Genomic DNA, 19,638 nt, shown 5'->3' with positions numbered 1-19,638 from the left:
CCCTGTTGTCAAGAGTTTAAAGCACTTGAGAAGCATGATTTTGCTTTTAAAATTCATGTTTCTGTTACAAAGCATAGCAATGCCAGATCTTATGTAGTCTAAGTACAAATGTAGTCATTTACACTTAAAATTCTACAAATATGAGAGCCAAAATTCATTTTCTTTAATTTTTTTAAACAGATTATTGAAAAGGCAGCTGAGATTGCAAGCAGTGATAGTGCTAATGTGTCAGTAAGTATCAAGAGTTTTAAATGGCCCTTTCTTATGGAGTTGTGCACATTATTAGGTATCTTTGCCTCATAGTAATGAACTCACAGAAGACCGTAACTCATATGCAAGAACAGTCTGTGAGTGTGGGTAAGTATGCACATGATAGTGTTTTGTTAAATGGCAGCCCAATTTGTGGGTGATCTGGGTTCAGTGGGCAAGCCCTTTTCTGATACAAGTACAGGTTTAGCAGGTAATCTATAAGGGATTCTGTGGCACCTCATAGATTAACAATGCTGTCATAGTGAATATTATTTAGTTTAATGAGGAGGCTGTATTTCTCTCAGGTAACAAAGCAGATTTAGTAATAGGCACACACATCATCATGCAAGTGATCCAAATTTCTTCCATCTTAGTGCTCTGCCATATTTAACATGTATTTTCTATTTCATGGTTTAATATTACTGCTTCAGCTTCCTACTTTACTGTATTCCAGCCAGCAGGAACAGGAAAAACAATAGTAGTGGTCACACCCCATTCTTATTCAGGATATCATTAGTATGTATCATTTCTGCTTACATGTCATTGGCCAGATCTTACTGACCATGCCTAAGTACACGCGCATCTGAGAGGTGCAGTCTTTAGCCACGCCGTCAGTCATGCGCTTGGCTAAGAGTAAGAGATTCTAGTACTAAAGGAAGAAGTGGAGAATGGATATTGAGGGTCAAATAGTAGTCTCTGCCACATATACTATTCCCATTTGTTTCTATGCAGATACTACAAATAGGTTACTTTGTTGACTTGGGTTGCTATATTTATATCTATATCTACATCTATATATCTATATATCTACATTTATATATCTATATCTACATATATATATCTATATCTACATATATATATAAATATGTATACCATCTGTGCTTTTTTATTTAATTTTTTGGCTCTTTCTAGTTTGACTTTGTTGAGCTGTAATCCAATATTCTCGTCATCAGTTTACAACTTTTAAGTCTATTTAGCAAAGTCATTCTACCTGTAGCATGGCAGTGTTATAGAGACTAGGAGGCAAACTGGCAATGTGTATGTTTTTCCCATTCTCACAGAATCAAAGCACTATTTAATTTTGGCCAGTTGGTGAAATGTCTGGCCTAGGCTGTCTTCTCCTTTGCCATTAGCGCTCTCAGAATCTTTCCCTAGTTTCTCAGTGTGAGTCATCTGCTACTGCTTTCTTATTAGTGTTTTTGGCTTAATTTTGTCTTTTGAATTTGAATGCTTGACCTTAGGAAAGAGAGCAGTAGTGCCAGACTCCTAGTCTTTACAGTTTACGAAAGGCTCTGGGCCAGTTTGGGACCATAATAGCCAAATTCTTCCTCTCTCTGTCTTTTTTCCCAAAGTTTTGTGTTATTCAGGTTTCTGGAGACAGTTTCAGATAATAATTTAATTTGTAAACATTGTGCAAATTTTAATAGCTTAAATTATATATATGGCCTGAAAAAAATTTGCATGATCAATTGATGAGGCTGGTGTGATAGGATCATTGTGTTTGACTGCTTTTTCTTGCTGAGGATGTAGACTTGAGAATGGCCTGGAATCTCTAAGAAGTAAGAGTTTATTAAAAAAGTAAAACAGTAAAATAAAAGTGGAAGCAATCTCAGAGACTAGTGTAAAAAAATGTGTGTTTGTGTATAAATTTAAAAAATAAAAGAAAAACTTTAAAAAGAGACAACTGCAAGAGCAGTTACCTTTAATGATACAAAACAAATTTCTTACAGGTGTTAATTTATCAGCTTATTAGGCAATTACTGAAACAGATAATTACAGTTTAAGCTTAGGAGATATAGTTACACAGGCAGGTCTTGGTTCAAGTGCCTGTCTCATTACCCTTTATAAGACAATATTGCTCCTTGAACCTCAGATAAATGAATTAGTTTTTACTATTTCCACCATAAACTTGTACCTGACCTAAATCAGAGAGTTTGCTACACACTGAGCATGCAGTAATCTTGCCCAGGTCTGATATACTTTTACAATTTGTTTTTTATTAGGCACAAAGTACAATTAATAAATGGTAAGGATGGGTGTGATGGCTCACCCCTATAATCGCAGAACTTTGAGAGGCCAAGGTAGGAGGATTGCTTGAACCCAGGAATTTGAGAGCAGCCTGGGCCATACAGTGAGACCCCATCTCTACAAAAAAAAAAAAAAGTATTAACTGGTCGTGGTGGCATGGACCTGTAGTCCCAGATACTTGGGAGGCTGAGGTGGGAGGATAGCTTGAGCCTGGGAAGTTAGGGCTGTTATGACAGAGTAAGACCCTGTATCTTTAAAAAAAAAAAAAAAATTGTAAACCAAAAATGAAAGTTTCTCTCTGTGACTCCCACCTACCTTCCTCTCCAGAGCTAATTGTAAACAGTTTAATTTGTAGCTATCAATCCTAACTTTATATGTAAATATCTCCCCCTTTAAAATAAATGAGATCTATATATACATATATAAAACTATATATATATAGTTTCTACTTTTTTCATTTAATATACTTTGTGGATATTGTCATGTGAGTATGAATAGGTCTACTTTTTAAAAAATACCTTTCTAACATTCCATAGCATTAATTACTAGTATCTATTAGATTTTTCTTTTTCTTTTTTTTTTTTTTTGAGACAGAGTCTCACTCTGTTGTCAGGCTGGAGTGCAGTGGCATGATCTCAGCTCACTGCAGTCTCTGCCCCCCGGGTTCAAGCGATTCCCCTGCCTCAGCCTCCCAAGTAGCTGGGACTACAGGCATGCGCCACCATGCCCAGCTAATTTTTTGTATTTTAGTAGAGATGGGGTTTCACCATGTTGGCCAGGATGGTCTCGATCTCTTGACCTCGTGATCTGCCCGTCTCAGCCTCCCAAAGTGCTGGGATTACAGGCGTGAGCCACCACGCCCGGCCACATCATGTCCTTTTACCCCTTAATTCTTCAGTATTTCCTTTAAAAAATGGCATTTTTATACATAGCCTGAGTAGATTCATGAAAGTCAGGAAAATAATACTGATTCAGTTCTATATAATCTACAGATTTTATTCAAATTTAGCCAGTTTTCTCAGTCATGTGCTTTATAAGTCTTGGATCCAATCTCTGGTTACTTGCTGCATTTCATTGTCAGGTATATTTAGCTTCCTTCAGTCCGAAACAGTTCTTCAGTGTTTTTTTGTTTGTTTGTTTGTTTTTAATCTTTAATGACTGACATTTCTGAAGACTATAGGCCAATTATTTTATAGAATATCCCTCAGTTTGGATTTGCCTGATGTTTTGTCATGTTTAGGATCCCAGTTATGCATTTTTAGTGTGAATATCAAAGAAGTAAAGGTGTAGTTTTCTTACTGCATTTTATCAGGAGGCAATATCGACTTTTACCACTACTCTGGAAGTTAACTGTTATCCCTTGGTTAGTACGGTGTCTGCTAGGTTTTTCTAGTATAAAGTTAATAAATAAAGGTTTTGTGGGGGCGTATTTTGACACTAAGTAAACATTCTATTTCAGATCAAGCTGTCACCCACTTCTTTTTGCATTCACTAATACATCTTGCTTGAATCAGTGTTACTGCAGTGGGTTGCCAATTTTAAATCTTGCTTTTCCTTTTGGATTTATTAGTTGGCTTATAACATAGGATAGAGGCTTTTCTTCTATCTATCTATCTATCTATCTATCTATCTATCTATCTATCTATCTATCTATCTTTTTAGAGTCAGGTTCTTGCTCTGTTGCCCGGGCTGGAGTGCAATGGTACAGTCATAGCTCACTGCAGCCTTGAACTCCTCTTCTCCCCCATTCATCTCTTTTTTCTTTCTTCTTTTTTTTAACTTATAGGAGATGGATTTGTGATTTCCATTTATTCGATGATTTGTAATTAGTTACTGTCATTTATCTTAATGTTTAATTTATCCCAGATCTGGCTCATGGGAGCCCATTTAAGCTGTCTCTTGTCTCTTTTTGCTTTGTCCCTATCATTCTTTGAGCATTTCTTTCTTTCCGATACAACAGCGTATTCCACACTCATCTAGTACTTTCCCTACCCCAGCCTTGGAATCAGGCATTTCTCCGGAGAGTTTCATTTTTTATATTCAGTTTATTCCTTTTATTTGTGAAAAGTATGGAGGGATGGATGGATGGATGGATGGACGGACGGATAAACAAACGGATGGAATGGATTGACAGTGTCTTGCTTTGTTGCCCAGACTGGAGTGCAGTGACACGATCATGGCTCACTGCAGCCTCAACCTCCTGAGCTCAAGTGATCCTCCCACCTCAGCCTCCTGAGTAGCTAGAACTGCAAGCACATGCCACTATACCTGGCTATTTAAAAATTTTTTTTTAATTTCTATTTTTTTTAGTAGAATTAGGGGTCTCACTTTGTTGCCCAGGCTGTTCTTGAACTCCTGGGCTCAAGCAGTCTTCCTGCCTTAGCCTCACAAAGTGCTGGGATTACAGGCCTGAGCCACCATACCTGACCTGTGTAAGATCTAGGCCCTGGATATGCTCATTGCCCCTGGGTATAAAGTAAGTAAGTGCTCCTTGGAGAATGCAGGGGTGCAGTTGCTTCCAGGCCCTTTTGTGAAACAGAGCTAGACAGTATATATTTGTTTACCTCCATATGTTTGGGAAAATAAACATACACAGAGATATATTTATTTATCCATCTATTAAAGACCATGAGTTCTCATCAATACCTCTAATATGGATCCATTCCCACTGTATATTTTCTAGTCTTTGTCTTTTCATATTTGTAATTCCCTTTTCTAATGATGAGAAATCTGGATTTCTATTAACTTTGGTGTATTTACTTATTTGCTCAATCCCCTGTTTGTAATCAGTCTTCTAGTCTTATAACTGTCTTCTTAGTCTCCACCTCATTATCCTTGACTGCTTTTTGTTGGTCAAGTCTGTATATCTGGGCAACACTTCATTAACTCAACTGTCTGTCCCCAGCAAGCACACTGTTAGTTAACATGCCATCTGAATCTCCAGCCCTTGTGAAGATGACAGATGAGTTTGTGGCCTTCCATAGGAAAGGGAAAGGAACCATAGGTTTTTGTTTTTGTTTGTGTTTTCCCCTGTGCTTATAGCAAGGTGTTTGTTTTATTTTGGTCAGTAATCATTATTATAATATGTGTGTTTGTGATTTTTAAAAAAACAGTAGAAAATAGGGTTGTGATTTTTCAGTGCTTTCTACCACTTTTATTTTGGTACAAGCATTTGAACATGTATTTAAGTTCTTCAGTTATACTGTACGGTATAATTTTTCATTACTGATATTTTTGTTGTTTTATAAAATAATCTAATATTTTGTGTTTTTTAAGGCTTTTTGGTAGTTTTTACCTTGGCATTATTCAACGTTGTGCTTTTCATACCTCAATAATACAATACAAACAGTACAATTATGCAGCTCCACTGCTCTCCCTACTTAGCTTATTCCTAGGTCTCCAGGGTGTTTACTTACAGTAGTCTGTAGAGGTCTAATTTGGATCCACCAAATTATACTCAGCCTGCTAGCTTTTTGTTAGCTTTTTGAACATAACAGCTGTCTGCCTTTCTCTGACATGAACAATTTACATTCTGTGTTGTTTGCAATAACAGGTTTGGCTAGGAGTTTCATTTTCAAATTCTGATGACATCTTTTTTTTTTTTTTTTTCGAGACAGTCTCGCTCTGTTGCTGGAGTACAGTGGCGCAATCTTGGCTCCCTGCAACCTCCACCTCCCAGGTTCAAGCGATTCTCCTGCCTCAGCCTCCCAAGTAGTTGGGATTAGAGGTGTGCACCACCGTGCCCAGCTAATTTTTGTGTTTTTGGTAGAGATGGGGTTTCACCATGTTGGCCAGGATAGTCTCAATCTCTTGACCTCATGATCTGCCTGCCTCATCCTCCCAAAGTGCTGGGATTACGGGCATGAGCCAACATGCCGGCTAATGACATCATTTTTTAGTGAAACCCAGTTATGCACCCTTTGTAGGTTGAATCTGTAAATATAAAACCACTATAATTAGGTCTTTTTGTGTTTATTAGTCTTTTTGTGTTTATTTTATTTAGTACAGTGAACCTTATCTGCCTACTTAAAAGATCCCAAGAATTTGGAGTTTACTTATTTGATTCGTCTTTGGCTATCTTAAAGAAGATATGGTAGAATGCATCCTCTTTAATTTATTAAAACTTGGAATTCTTCAGCTTGATAGAACAGAAGCTTTCGTGTTTTTTATATTTTTTTCAATGTTGATATTTGAAAGGGAGTACAGAGCATTTGGAAAAATTATTATCTTATAGGAATAAAGTTATAAAAAATTTATAAAACTTTTTATGGCCGGACACAGTGGCTCATGCCTGTAATCCCAACACTTTGGAAGGCTGAGGCAGGTGGTGGATTGCTTGAGCTCAGGAGTTCGAGACCAACCTGGGCAGCATGGAGAAACCCCATCTCTACAAAAAATATAAAAATGAGCTGGGTGTGGTGGTGCTCGTCTGTGGTCCCAGCTACACAAAAGGCTGAGGTGGGAGGATCGCTTAAGTCCAGGAGGTTGAAGCTGCAGTGAGCCAGACTGTGCGACTGCACTGCAGCCTGGGTGACAGAGAGAGACCCTGTCTCAAAATACAAGCAAACAAAACCCTTTTCTAACATAATGGAAGATGAATCTATAATGAAATCCTAAGGGAAACAAGAGTGTTTGACTCGTAACCCTAACCTGTAAAGTTTGAGAAGATAATATTTCTTTGTGTCTTTGTCAGTGGTGGATACTATGCAAGAGATTCCTTGGGTTTGACACAGCATGTTAATTTCTACTGAAAGAAAATGAAATGGAGTGTATTTGACTCTCCATTTCGTTTCAATGACCATGAGGGCATGTACATACTTCTTTTGACTTAGTTTTCCAGGGTCTGGTAATTTTCCTATCTTAGTAACTTTTATGTCAACTATTCCCAGGTAGCTAATATTTTTAGATACTGGACAGAAGTCATATATTGATCATCCTCAATAGCTAGAATAAATAAGAGATTTAGGCAAAACACCTAGAATACATGTGTATATGTGCCTACCTGCCTTTCTCTCTGCCTGCCTGCCTTTTTCTGTCTACTTAACCTGAGTGATATGCTAATCAGAAAACTGGTCTCCTAACGATTAGCTTATTTGTGTTTTTCAGGGACCTTTATTCTAGATGTAACTTTTACATGCTTCCCAAAGATATCTATTATAGAGAATTTGTGAATTATCTTCTAGTCTGTTTTGTTTAGTTATTTAAGCCTATTTGAGTTATTTATTGTAATAGGATATAGCTTGATTCAGAATTTTAATGTAAATATGTTAATGAGAAATTTGTTTTAATTTTTTAAATTATTTTAAAATTATTATTATTTTTTTTTTTGAGAGGAAGTCTCGCTCTTGTCCCCCAGGCTGGAGTGCAATGGCACGATCTCGGCTCACTGCAACCTCTGCTCCCGGGTTCAAGTGATTCTCCTGCCTCAGCCTCCCAAGTAGCTGGGATTACAGGCGCCTGCCACCACGCCCAGCTAATTTTTGTATTTTTAGTAGAGACAGGGTTTTACCACGTTGGCCAGGCTGGTTTCGAACTCCTGACATCAGGTGATCCACCCGCCTCGGCCTCCCAAAGTGCTGGGATTACAGGCGTGAGCCACCGCGCCTGGCCTTGTTTTCATTTTTTATATTCAGTTTATATATTGTCTGCTCTGTACTAGGGATATACATGGGAAGAAGATATCATTTCCATTTTGAGATGAGTTTATCGTTTGAGAGCATGAAAAGTAGAATGAACAATATATTTTTTAAAAATGCTAATGAGTATCATTGCAGTATGCAGTAGAGGATACAGTAAATCGTGTGGAATTATTAATATTAGAGTATAATTTGTGAGATTTAGAGCAACGGGAAAAGTATGAGGCCATGTTTTCGAGGTCCTTACATCCTTTGAGACTATCTTGAATTTTATTCTATAGACAATGGCAGAGCCAGGGAAAGGTTTTAAATATAAAACATTACAGTTATGTCAGGAAGGCTGTAGACAGAAGATCAGAACTGTTTATTGGCCAATTGGTACTTGTTCATCAGCTTAGTTTCTCTCTACCCGGTCTACAAGATAGTGGCAAACGATCCTTTTTCCACTTCTTAGATACAATTTCCAGCCATTCTACCCTACACTTTGGTCACACTGGGATAAATGCGCTAGAAAGACTCATAGAGTTTTCAGTTTCTCACGCATTTTCATGCATGTGTTTATTGCCATTGTAATGACAAGAAAGTAAGTAAATATTTAAATCTCCACTAACAACTGGACAAACTGAAGAGAATACAAGTATTAACTTAATCTTTCTTTGTATTATAACAAAATATTTAACTCTTAAACTTTCAACTTAGGAAAGCTTAAACTTTCAACTTAATTTAACAAAGTTAAACAACTTTGGTTATGATCTGTCTTTGGTCTGTTTTCTTCTCAGTAATGTGTCTCCCTCAAGGACAATGTCCAAAAGTCACTTCTCTTAATAAAATTATACTTAATATTTCCATTCTTTTTTATTCTAGCTGTATGCTATTTTGAATTGGATTACTTTTGAAACTAGTAATACAATAATTCCATTTATTTTCAAGTTCATATGAAATCCCAGTTAAAATACTGTCAGGTATAAAATAATATTAGAGTATAAATCCTTACAGGATCTTCTCAGATAATTTTGGAAAGAGATTTTTAGGGAAAATCTGTTTTGATTAAGGTGGTATAATTTTAATGTAAGCATGGGGAAGCACACCTCTTTCTTTTAATGTTAGTGGAATTCAGAGAGTCTGGATCCAAAACAACATGGGCTATATTCTTTTTTTAGTATATTTTCTTGTAGGGATTGGGAAGGAAAATGAGAGAACTGTATTTTTTCCATGTTTAGTTTTAGCCGACATTTGATTCATAATCTAAGGAGATTTTAGACTTTTGAGTCAAGGCACAAGCCAAGAAGGCCTTACTTTTCTTTTTAACCTCATATGTTTAGATCATCTTTGGTTTTTTGTTTATAGAATTTGAAAGTTAAAGAAACTCAGTTCAAATAGTAAATGACTTGCTTGTGGGTTTTTGTTTGTTTGTTCGTTTGTTTGTTTGTTTTTGAGACAGGGTCTTGCTCTGTCACCCAGGCTGGAATGCAGTGGTACACTCTCGGGCTCACTGCAGCCTCTGCCTCCCAGGCTCAAGTGATTCTCCTGCCTCAGCCTCCTGAGTACCTGCGACTACAGGCATGCACCACTATGCCCAGCTAATTTTTTTTTTTTTTGTATTTTGTATTTTTTGTAAAGACGGGTTTTCACCACGTTGCCCAGGCTAGTCTCAAACTCCTGACCTCAGGCAGTCCACCCACATTGGCCTCCCAAAGTGTTGGGATTACGGGCGTGAGCCACCTTGCCTGGCCTGACTTGGATTTTTATCCGAAAAGCAATACTGCCACCCAGTGTTTACACAGTTTACATTTTTAGATTTTTAGAAACTGTTTTAAGAATCTCTTCATCCTTAGCTTAGAAATTATTAAAGGATCTGCCTTTTTTTTTTATGGAATTATATTTTTGTATCTCACATACTTAGGTTCATTTATTATATGTAAATATATATAAATTTACTGAATGTTTGCTGTGGTGTTTGCACAATTAAATTCTATAATGAGCATTTTACTTTTTTAGAGTCGAGGTGGAAAAAAGTTTCTTCCTGTATTGAAAGAAATCTTGGACAGGGATCCCTTGTCTCAACTGTGTGAAAATGAAATGGATCTTATTTGGACTTTGCGACAAGACTGCCGAGAGATTTTCCCACAATCACTGCCAAAATTACTGCTGTCAATCAAGTGGAATAAACTTGAGGATGTTGCTCAGGTAACAAAAGATCGTTTCTGTAACTTTTTTTGGGTGTATGGTACTTGGTTGGATTCACATAAAGTATCCTTTTCTCATAGGTATATTTTCATAGATAGGATAATTTAAGCAGGAGAAATTTTGAGGTTTTAAACTCTTATACTCCAAGTAATGGACCAGAACATTTCCAGAATTTAAAAATCTCAGATTTTGGGTAGGATTGCCATACCTTTCACCAAATACAATTGAAACATTGATCTTGGGACAATTATCTATCAAAAGTACCACTTTCTAAGACGTGGGTACCTTCTACCAGCTTCATCAGTGAACTCCAGAGTTTTAAATCTTTTAGACTCTTTGCAATGACTGTTCTAGAATGAATGTCCATTGTTTGAAAATTACATCTATTACAGAGAATAATATTTTAGATAATATATCATTCAGGTCAATTTTAACATTCATTTCAGTTGTCCAGTATTGCTGAATGTATGCGTTTTGACAGAATAGAAAAAAGACCATTTTGCTTCAGAAAACCACCAAATTTTAGTTCCCTGATTTAATTTTCAAGACCCTGCCAAAAAGCACTGGCATTTATTCAATTCAAACAACCCACCAGTGCTCAATAGAAAGACCTTTGAAATGGGTTTTTTAATCAGAACAAATAAATTTGGTCTACTAAAATAACCAAATTTTTTCATGTTACTTATTTCAGTTCAATGAATCTCTCTAGTATGTAGTCTTAGTAAATCTATAGTGACTAAAAATTTAGTGAAGAAATACAGATTTATCTTAATTATATGCATTTTAAAAATCTTTGGATTTATTGTTTCACTTCTCAATTTAAGAGTAGAAAGGATTTCTTTTGTGTTTACTTTTAGTGTCTAAAGATCTTTGGAGCCAGGCATGGTAGCACACACCTCTAATCCCAGCACTTTGGGAGGCCAAGGCAGGTGGATCGCTTGAGCTCAGGAGTTCCAGACCAGCCTGGGCAACATGGTGAAACCCCATCTCTACAAAAAATACAAACATTAGCTGGACATGCTGGCATGTGCCTGTAGTCCTAGCTACTTGAGTGGCTGAAATGGGAGAATTGTTGGAATCTGGGAGGTTGAGGCTGCAGTGAACCAAATGCCATTGCACTCTACCCTGGGCAATAGAGTGAGACCTTGTCTCAAAAAAATAAAATGGCTGGGGTCTGTGGCTCATGTCTGTAATCCCAGCACTTTGGGAGGCTGAGGTGGGCAGATCAGGAGGTTGAGACCAGCTCAGCAATTTAAGACCAGCCTGGGCAACATGGCGAAACCTTGTCTCTACAACAAATACAAAAATTAACCAGACATGGTGGTGCACGCCTGTTCCAGCTACTCTGGAGGTTGGGACAGGAGGATCATTCGAGCCCGGGAGGCTGAGGTTGCAGTGAGCCAAGATTGTGCCATTGTATTCTAGCCTGGATGACAGAGGGAGACCCTGTCTCAAATAAATAAATAAATAAATCTTTGGAGACATGTTATATAATTATATTATTGTGTGTACCTCGATTAAACTTGTTTCCACCTTAGACCAAATTAGACTGAAAAGGAACTATTTTATTTTAATTGCTGTAGAATAGTTATTGTCTTCTAGCCACTGATGTATTATCTAAATTCAGGATTCGTTTTCCATGATCCTTCAGTAATGGAAAACAAGATCTAAGCATTTTTTTAGTTGACACATTTGCCTGTTTCTTTTGGATAGTGTCTAGTGCTGAGTGCATATCTAAGAAATGCATCATATTATTTCATTAGAATCACAATGGAAAGAATTTCTTGCTGTACTCTTAAAAGCTGTCTTATAGAGAGGTTTGGTGAGTTTTGGCAATTTATTTAATTTTACACTTACATGATTTAATTTTTAATAATTATAAATAATCTTACCAAAGTCATTACTTTCCAATGGTAGAGTTGTTTTTAACCACAACATTGCTGAACCTCTAGTATTACATAATCTTATCTCTCCTTTTCAGTGTTATTTATGGGCAGTGTATTCCAAGTATTAACTGGAGATATGAGGAGTTTTTTTTTATTACTGCTATTTCAAAACCCAGGAAATGGTCTCTTCCCAACTCTTCTGCTCATAAAGAAGACTGCTGGTCCATTAGGGCCTTTGGCAAAGCAGGGAGGGGGGATCTATTAGTGAGAAAAAGTGGGGATGAGGTTGGTGCTTTATGTCTTTATATCAGTATTTCTCAACCTGTTTTCATCACTATACCTTTAGGAGCTTTTATAGACCCTTTTCCCCCCAATAACCCATGAGATTTTGATTCCGTAGATACATGGTACATCTTTTCATGTACGTATGTGTATCTGTGCTTTATACATAAAAAAAGAGCTAGCTTTATTCAATATAGGGTTAAGAATAGCTAAGTAAAACTTAAGTTTAAAGTTAAAATTTAGGCTGGGTATGGTGGCTCAAGCCTGTAATCCCAGCACTTTGGGAAGCAGAGGCAGGAGGATCACTTGAGTCTAGGAATTTGAGACCAGCAACATAGCGAGACCCTATCTCTACAAGAATAAATAAATGAAATAAAATTAGCTGGGCATGGTGGCGTGTTCCTGTAGTCCTAGCTACTCAGGAGGCTGAGTTGGGAGGATTGCTTGTACCCAGGAGTTCAAGGCTGCAGTGAGCTACGATGGTGCCACTGCACTCCAGGCTGGACAACAGAATGAGACCCTATCTCTTACCAAAAAAAAAAAAAAAGGTTAAAATTTAAAAATTACTAGGCATTTCACTGTATTTGCTAAGTAACTATGTAATTTATTCACGTAGGTGAATTCTAATATGTCAAATTACATATATAAGTTAACAATTTATGCTGAGTGCAGTGGCTCATGCCTGTAATCCCAGAACTTTGGGGCCAAGGTGGGTGGATCACCTGAGGTCAGGAGTTCGAGACCAGCCTGGCCAACATGGTGAAACCCCATCTCAAAAAAAAAAAAAAAAAAAAAAATTAGCTGGGCGTAGTGGCAGGCGCCTGTAATCCCAGCTACTCGGGAAGCTGAGGCAGGAGAATCTGGGAGGAGGCTTGAATCCAGGAAGGAGAGGTTGTAGTGAGCCAAGATTGCACTATTGTACTCCATCCTGGGCAACAAGAGTGAAACTGTCTCAGAAAAAAGTTAACAATTTATATAAATATATGCTAATAATAGAGTAATTAAATTTTAAAAAATCATTCAAAAGTATTGTTTTCCCAAAAATATTTTTCAAATGTAAAACAACTGAAAAAATTAAGCTAATTTTTAAAAAATTAGTTAACTTTTATTTACTTTTGCTTGATATGAGAAAATGCCTTTTAACTTAGCTGGTAGATACTCATTTAGATATTGTTGACTTTTGGGGGAGGGCTTGCCATAATTATAGATTGAATAACTTGTAGAATTAAATAATAAAATATAAACGGTTTTTATTGAATTCTCAAAGCTTAATTGGTCTGAGAATAAAACTTAACATCCACAAGATAGCCAACAAGCTTGCAGGCCACCTCTCCCAGTATGACTTTGAGCAATCAATTGAAAGAAAATCCTCTAACCACTGCCATCTATTTGCCATAGTTTTACAGCAGTGATCTTGCATACATATCATATACCTTCCATGACGTTGATGTCAGTGGTACTTAGGTGATACCCAGGAAAATCCAATGAGAGAAATTAAATACTAAGGAATAAGATTTTATCAGATGGAGTTGAGCTTTAGGAAGGCTACAAATTCAACATTTTTTTCTCTCTCACCCATAAAATTTATTTGGGGGTAAGTACTTCATAGCTTTTCAGACTTAATCTATAGAATGTTTCAACAACAAAGACAATCTTTATTAGTCTCTATTAACAGGAATGGATTTTTGAGGCATCAATAATTAAAAGTGAGCTTTGCCTTCTTTTGACCTATCTTGGTGCTCCTGTGTGTCAAGGAAAATTAGATTACTTTTGTCCCCCATTATTTCTGAACCAGTTTCATTTTTTAAACAGCTTCAGGCGCTGCTTCAGATTTGGCCTAAACTGCCCCCCCGGGAGGCCCTAGAGCTTCTGGATTTCAACTATCCAGACCAGTACGTTCGAGAATATGCTGTAGGCTGCCTGCGACAGATGAGGTATCTTCTGCAGGTGGTTTTCTTTGGGGCAAGGAATAACTTGGGTGGGTTTGGGATGAGGGTGTCTCCTTGATGTCTCATAAGAAAGAAAAGGGCTCAGAATTATTCACAGTTCAAAGCATTTGCTCATGTACTCCTGCCGCCTCCCCAACTCAATGTTTATACTAGAAAAAAAAACCAAAAGCATGCTAGGTGAGAAGGTCCTCAAGATCACCCTCAGGTTTGATGATTCACTGGGAGGACTCAGAACTCAGCACATAGTCACTTACAGATATAATTTATTGCAGCAAAAGGATACAGAGCAAAATTTAAAGAGGGAAAAAGGTTCATGGGGTGAAGTCATGAGGAAAACAGGCATACATAAGCTTGTAAGAGTTCTTTTCCAGTGAAGTCACCCCAAACACTTTTATTTCTATCAGGAGTGAGTTGTGATAATACAAGTCTGCAAGGGAAGCTTGTTAGAGACTTCGTGGCCACGGTTTTTACGGGCAGCTATCACATAAGCACCCTCTGCCTAGCATGTACCAGATTTCTATACTCCCAGCAGTAAAGTGGATATACAACATAAACCATTATTTGCACAAATAGTTTAGGTGCAGTGAGCCACTCTTATCAATTAGGGAGGGTGGTGGGAATCCTGAAATCTTAATTCCCAGATGCTAGCCATGGGCCAATCCTATAAGCAGGCTTGTTAGAGGATAGCAGCCAAGCCTGCTGTGTTACCTCTTTTCTTCACACAGTCTGTCCACCCTCCAGAATTAAGAAATGTTAATTTTTGTCATGGGTTTAAAATATGTATATATATATATATTTTAAGCAAATACATTACAGTTAAAGTTGAAGTCCTCATAGTTTCCTTATCCAGTCTTGATTACTTCTCTTCCTTCCCAGAGGCAAACATTATCATGAATTTGGTGTGTATGCTTCTATATCACATTTTTCTGTTTCATATATATCTATGAAAATATAGACATGGAATTATTATTACACAAATGTGTCTTGCCATATGCATTAGTTTATATCATGCTTTTTAAAAATTTGGCCAGATGGCTGGGTGTGGTGGCTTATGCCTATAATCCCTGCACTTTGGGAGGCTGAGGCAGGCAGATCACTTGAGGTCAGGAGTTTGAGACCAGCCTGGCCAACATGGTGAAACCCCATCTCTACTAAAAATACAAAAAATTAGCCAGGCGTGGTGGCCGGTGCCTGTAATCTCAGCTACTCAGGAGGCTGAGGCAGAAGAATCACTTGAACCCAGGAGGCAGAGGTTGCAGTGGGCAGAGATCGTACCACTGCACTCCAGCCTGGTTGACAGAGTGAGACTCCATCTCCAAAAAAAAAATAATAATAATTCAGCCAGCTGTGGTGGCTCACACCTATAATCCCATCACTTTGGGAGACAAACGCAGGCAGATCGATGAGCCCAGGAGTTTGAGACCAGCCTTGGCAACATGGTTAAGCCCTGTCTCTACCAAAAATACAGAGACATTAGCTGGGCGTGGAGGTGCGCACCTGTGGTCCCAGCTACTTGGGCGGCTGAGGTAGGAGGATCACTTGAGCCCTGGAGGCGGAGGTTGCAGGAGCTGAGATGGTGCCACTACACTCCAGCCTGGGTGACAGAGTGAGACCCTGTCTCAAAAAATAAAATACAAATACTAAATAAAAATAAAAATTCAACATCAGGTTTTTGAGGTTAGTCTCTCCCATTATGTTTAAATGTCATTTATTCCTTTCACTACTGTGTAATATTCTGTCATAGGGATATATCTTATTTAATTCATTCCCTATTAAGGAATATTTAAGTTTCTCCACATTTCCCTATTATAAATAATGCTTCAGTGAACATGTTTGTACAGTCTCCCTTGGATGGTGCATTTGTGAGAATCTATGAGATTCACTGAAGAAATGACTGTCTCAGACAATGAAGTTTATCCATTTTCTTTCTAGGTTCAAAAATGAGGCTTATGTACTTTATGGTTTTTGAAACATAAAAGCCCACAAAATAGTGTGGATACTATGATCCTTTTTTCTTTTTAAAATCGTGTATGTTTTAAGCTGTGTAATAGCCAAAAGAAATTGCACAGACTCACCAATAATGCTTACTTCTGGGGGGTGAAATTAGAAATGTGAGAGAGGAGGAAACAGCTTCCTATTCCTATACTTTCTATTTTTTACACTATTTATAGGTTATATAGTGGGCATGAATTTTACAATAAACCTAATCAAAATTGTGTTATAGATAGTTTTAAAAAATGAATTCCCAGTTGCTTCACCATCTGCTTAAGTTTGCATTGGAGACCTGTTGTGGAGGGGCCACCTGGTTCTCCTTGGGCTGAGCCAAGTGTTTTTCTTAAACGCATTGATCCCTCTGAGGAGATTGCAGTGATCCGTGTATTCCGTGTAGCTAATTCTGGTGGTTTTTCTATTGTGAAATTTCTGGTTATGAGTTTTTGGTTTTGGTATATAGTGCCCTGGGTTTCAGTCCCAGATATCTGCCTTAGACTACTAATTCCTTAACCATTTATTACCCAATACTGTGGAGAGTAAGTGGAGCACTTGGGGCACTTGGGCTTCATACCTTATACTGCTGGAGTTGCCTCTGATAGGAGTGTGTTTACAGGTAGAATGGTTTGGAGATTGACACAAAATAGAGAACCACTAACCTTAATTAATTGAGCTCAGTTAATTACAATGTTATCTGTTATATTATTTCAATGATCAATTCCCACTTATAAATGTATTCACTTTCTCATCCTTCAAACTATTTGAAGTTAAGATTTTAATTGTACATTGGTTATCTGGGACAACTTAACCCTAATAACAGCAAAGGAAAATAAATTGTGAAAGTACTGATGGAATTTTTATTTTAAAAATGATTGTTTTACTAAGCACAAATTTTTTAGCATGATCAGAAATCAGTATTAAAGTACCTAATATTTTTGGTAACTCTTAGCTGACTGAAAATACAGTCATGAATTTTAACAATCTGTAGTAGTCCATTTTCACACCATTATAAAGAATTACCTGAGACTGGGTAATTTATAAAGGAAAGATGTTTAATTGACTCACAGTTCCACATGGCTAGGGAGGCCTCACAAAACTTAAAATTATGGTAGAAGGCGAAGGAGAAGCAAGTACCATCTTCACAAGGTGGCAGGAAAAGGGAAAGAGCAGGGGAAACCACCTCTTATGAAGCCATCAGATCTCATGAGAACTCACTCACTGTCATGAGACTAGCATGGAGGGCCACATTGATTCAGTCACTTCCCACCAGGATGCTCCTTTGACGTGGGAATTATAGGGATTATAATTCGAGGTGAGATTTGAGTAGGGACAAAAGCCAGACCATATCACAATCTAATTCATTTGATTAAAATATCTCTAGTATCTGTTCTTTGACCCTCTTGACTCCCCTTTCCCCATCTGAAATCTTCAGCTTTTTTTGTGATATTGTAACAGTGGTACAGTGAAGGAAAGCATGTAACAAGCCTGGCCCAAAAGAACCATTGTGTTTCAACAAGTTCACATTTGATAGTTTGATACGAAGGGATCTTTTTCTGGCACAGGTTGTTTGGTTACTCACTGTGTCTTTTGTTTCTTTCAGTGATGAAGAACTTTCTCAATATCTTTTACAACTGGTGCAAGTGTTAAAATATGAGCCTTTTCTTGATTGTGCCCTCTCTAGATTCCTATTAGAAAGAGCACTTGGTAATCGGAGGATAGGGCAGTTTCTATTTTGGCATCTTAGGTAAGTCTTTTATATTTTACTTTGAGCCCACCAGGTGCTTTAGTAACTATAAACAAGCATAATATATTTAATAGAAAAATAGCTGCTTTAGTTTTTTTCTGAACCGTTTATAACATTTATATGGTTTTGGTGCCTTCTCCTGTTTCTTGATACCAGCACTCTTGATTTTTATGATTTGAGATTTGACAAAGTAATTCAGTTATCCAAGACCCTTATGTGTCCCTCCATGCCTGCTTGAAATCTTCTTTATTTCTTCCTTCCTTTCTTTTTTTTGTGTGTGTGTGTTTTCTACCTGCTTGATTTTTAACTGAAATTAATAATGTATTGCTATTTTCCAGTAAAGTGTACTTATTGTCTTAATATATTTGGGCTCAATGCAGACCTATTTATTTCTTCTAGAAAGTTGTGGGTGGTACTGTCATTACTAGTGTTATTGAGTGAAGGTAAAGGTATACTATAATGACAGCAATTTTATTCAATTTCTTTATTAAGTAGGTAATTTCCAGAAATACACGAACCTTACTTCACCAAGTTCATATAAGAGTAAAATCAGGAATGAGAACTAAAGTTATTCCTTTGTTTTCTAAGGAAATTGTATTAATAGATTTCTCATTTCTGACTCTGTACTCAGACATTTTTTTTCCCTCCCAATCTGGACTTCATAGTACTGAAACTAATGCTTGTCAGAAAAAAAAACTACCTTTTTTCTTTCTTTCTTTCTCCTTCCTTCCTTTTCTTTTTATTCTTTTCTTCTTTTTTCTTTTCTTTGCTGAGCTTCTCAAAGGCAATAAGCTCTATAATGTTGTGCTCTTAATTTTAGTTTTATTTCTGAATATGGTTTTCTTATTCATATATTTTTTTCCACTCTTTTTTTTACTTCCTTGTGTTGTTCTAGAACCTTTTCTTATTTTTAACTTGTCTTTTCTCATTCATTCAGTCTTAGTTTTTAAACCTCTCAGGGAATAACAAAATAAGTATTCCTTCCTTTTTCAAATATGTACATCACTTTTTAAGTAAGAAAAAAATTGGAATAGATGCTAATCAGGGCATTAGTCAATTGTTTAATACCAGTCAGATTTCATAGATACCTGTTTCAGCCTATTGTCTTTAAATTGGTAAGATTGCCTTACCCCTACAAAAGCAAATCAGGTAAGATGTACACATTTTAGACTTCTTGGAATAAAGAATTAACTAATTATAGAATATCATAGCTTTTGAACTTTGAAGTATTAACTAACTATAGAATATCATAGCTTTTGAACTTTGAAGTATTAACTAATTATAGAATATCATAGCTTTTGAACTTTGAAGTATTAACTAATTATAGAATATCATAGCTTTTGAACTTTGAAGTTTAACAAATTGGAAAGTTGACCCATGTCACTAATAATTATGCACAAAGTAGCCAGGCGTGGTGGCTCATGCCTGTTCCCAGCACTTTGGGAGGCCAAGGTGGATGGATCACTTGAGGCCAGGAGTTTAGACCAGCCTGGCCATATGGCAAAACCCTGTCTCTACTAAAAATGCAAAATTAGCCAGGCATGGTGGCGCATGCCTATAATCCCAGCTACTCGGGAGGCTGAGGCAGGAGAATCGCAAGTATGAAGGGGCTGGCCACCCCATCCACATTCGAGCCAGAAATGGGGAGGGGAGGGAAGGGGAGGGACCAGCATTTCCTTCTAAGTGCA

The 19,638-nt window shown here is 37.2% G+C and overlaps 1 protein-coding gene across 6 annotated transcripts in view; it reads left to right on the top strand.

Moving 5' to 3' along the window:
* PIK3CB (phosphatidylinositol-4,5-bisphosphate 3-kinase catalytic subunit beta) overlaps positions 1–19,638 on the top strand; it is a 182,228-nt gene that overhangs the window by 127,322 nt on the left and 35,268 nt on the right. For 3 of the 6 annotated variants that reach the window (XM_034957495.4, XM_034957496.2, XM_063602956.1), the window contains 4 exons: positions 181–231; positions 9,912–10,100; positions 14,081–14,202; positions 17,807–17,950. In XM_034957495.4, coding sequence (XP_034813386.1) covers positions 181–231; positions 9,912–10,100; positions 14,081–14,202; positions 17,807–17,950 — 506 coding nt within the window. The remainder of the gene's footprint in view (positions 1–180; positions 232–9,911; positions 10,101–14,080; positions 14,203–17,806; positions 17,951–19,638) is intronic. The other 3 variants (XM_034957497.3, XM_063602957.1, XM_034957498.3) reach the window with 2 other exon arrangements.

Source organism: Pan paniscus, chromosome 2 (genome assembly GCF_029289425.2).
Source record: "Pan paniscus chromosome 2, NHGRI_mPanPan1-v2.0_pri, whole genome shotgun sequence".
Classification (NCBI taxonomy): domain Eukaryota; kingdom Metazoa; phylum Chordata; class Mammalia; order Primates; family Hominidae; genus Pan; species Pan paniscus.
Note: the sequence above shows the minus strand (reverse complement) of the source record. Positions and strands in the feature narration are given on the sequence as shown.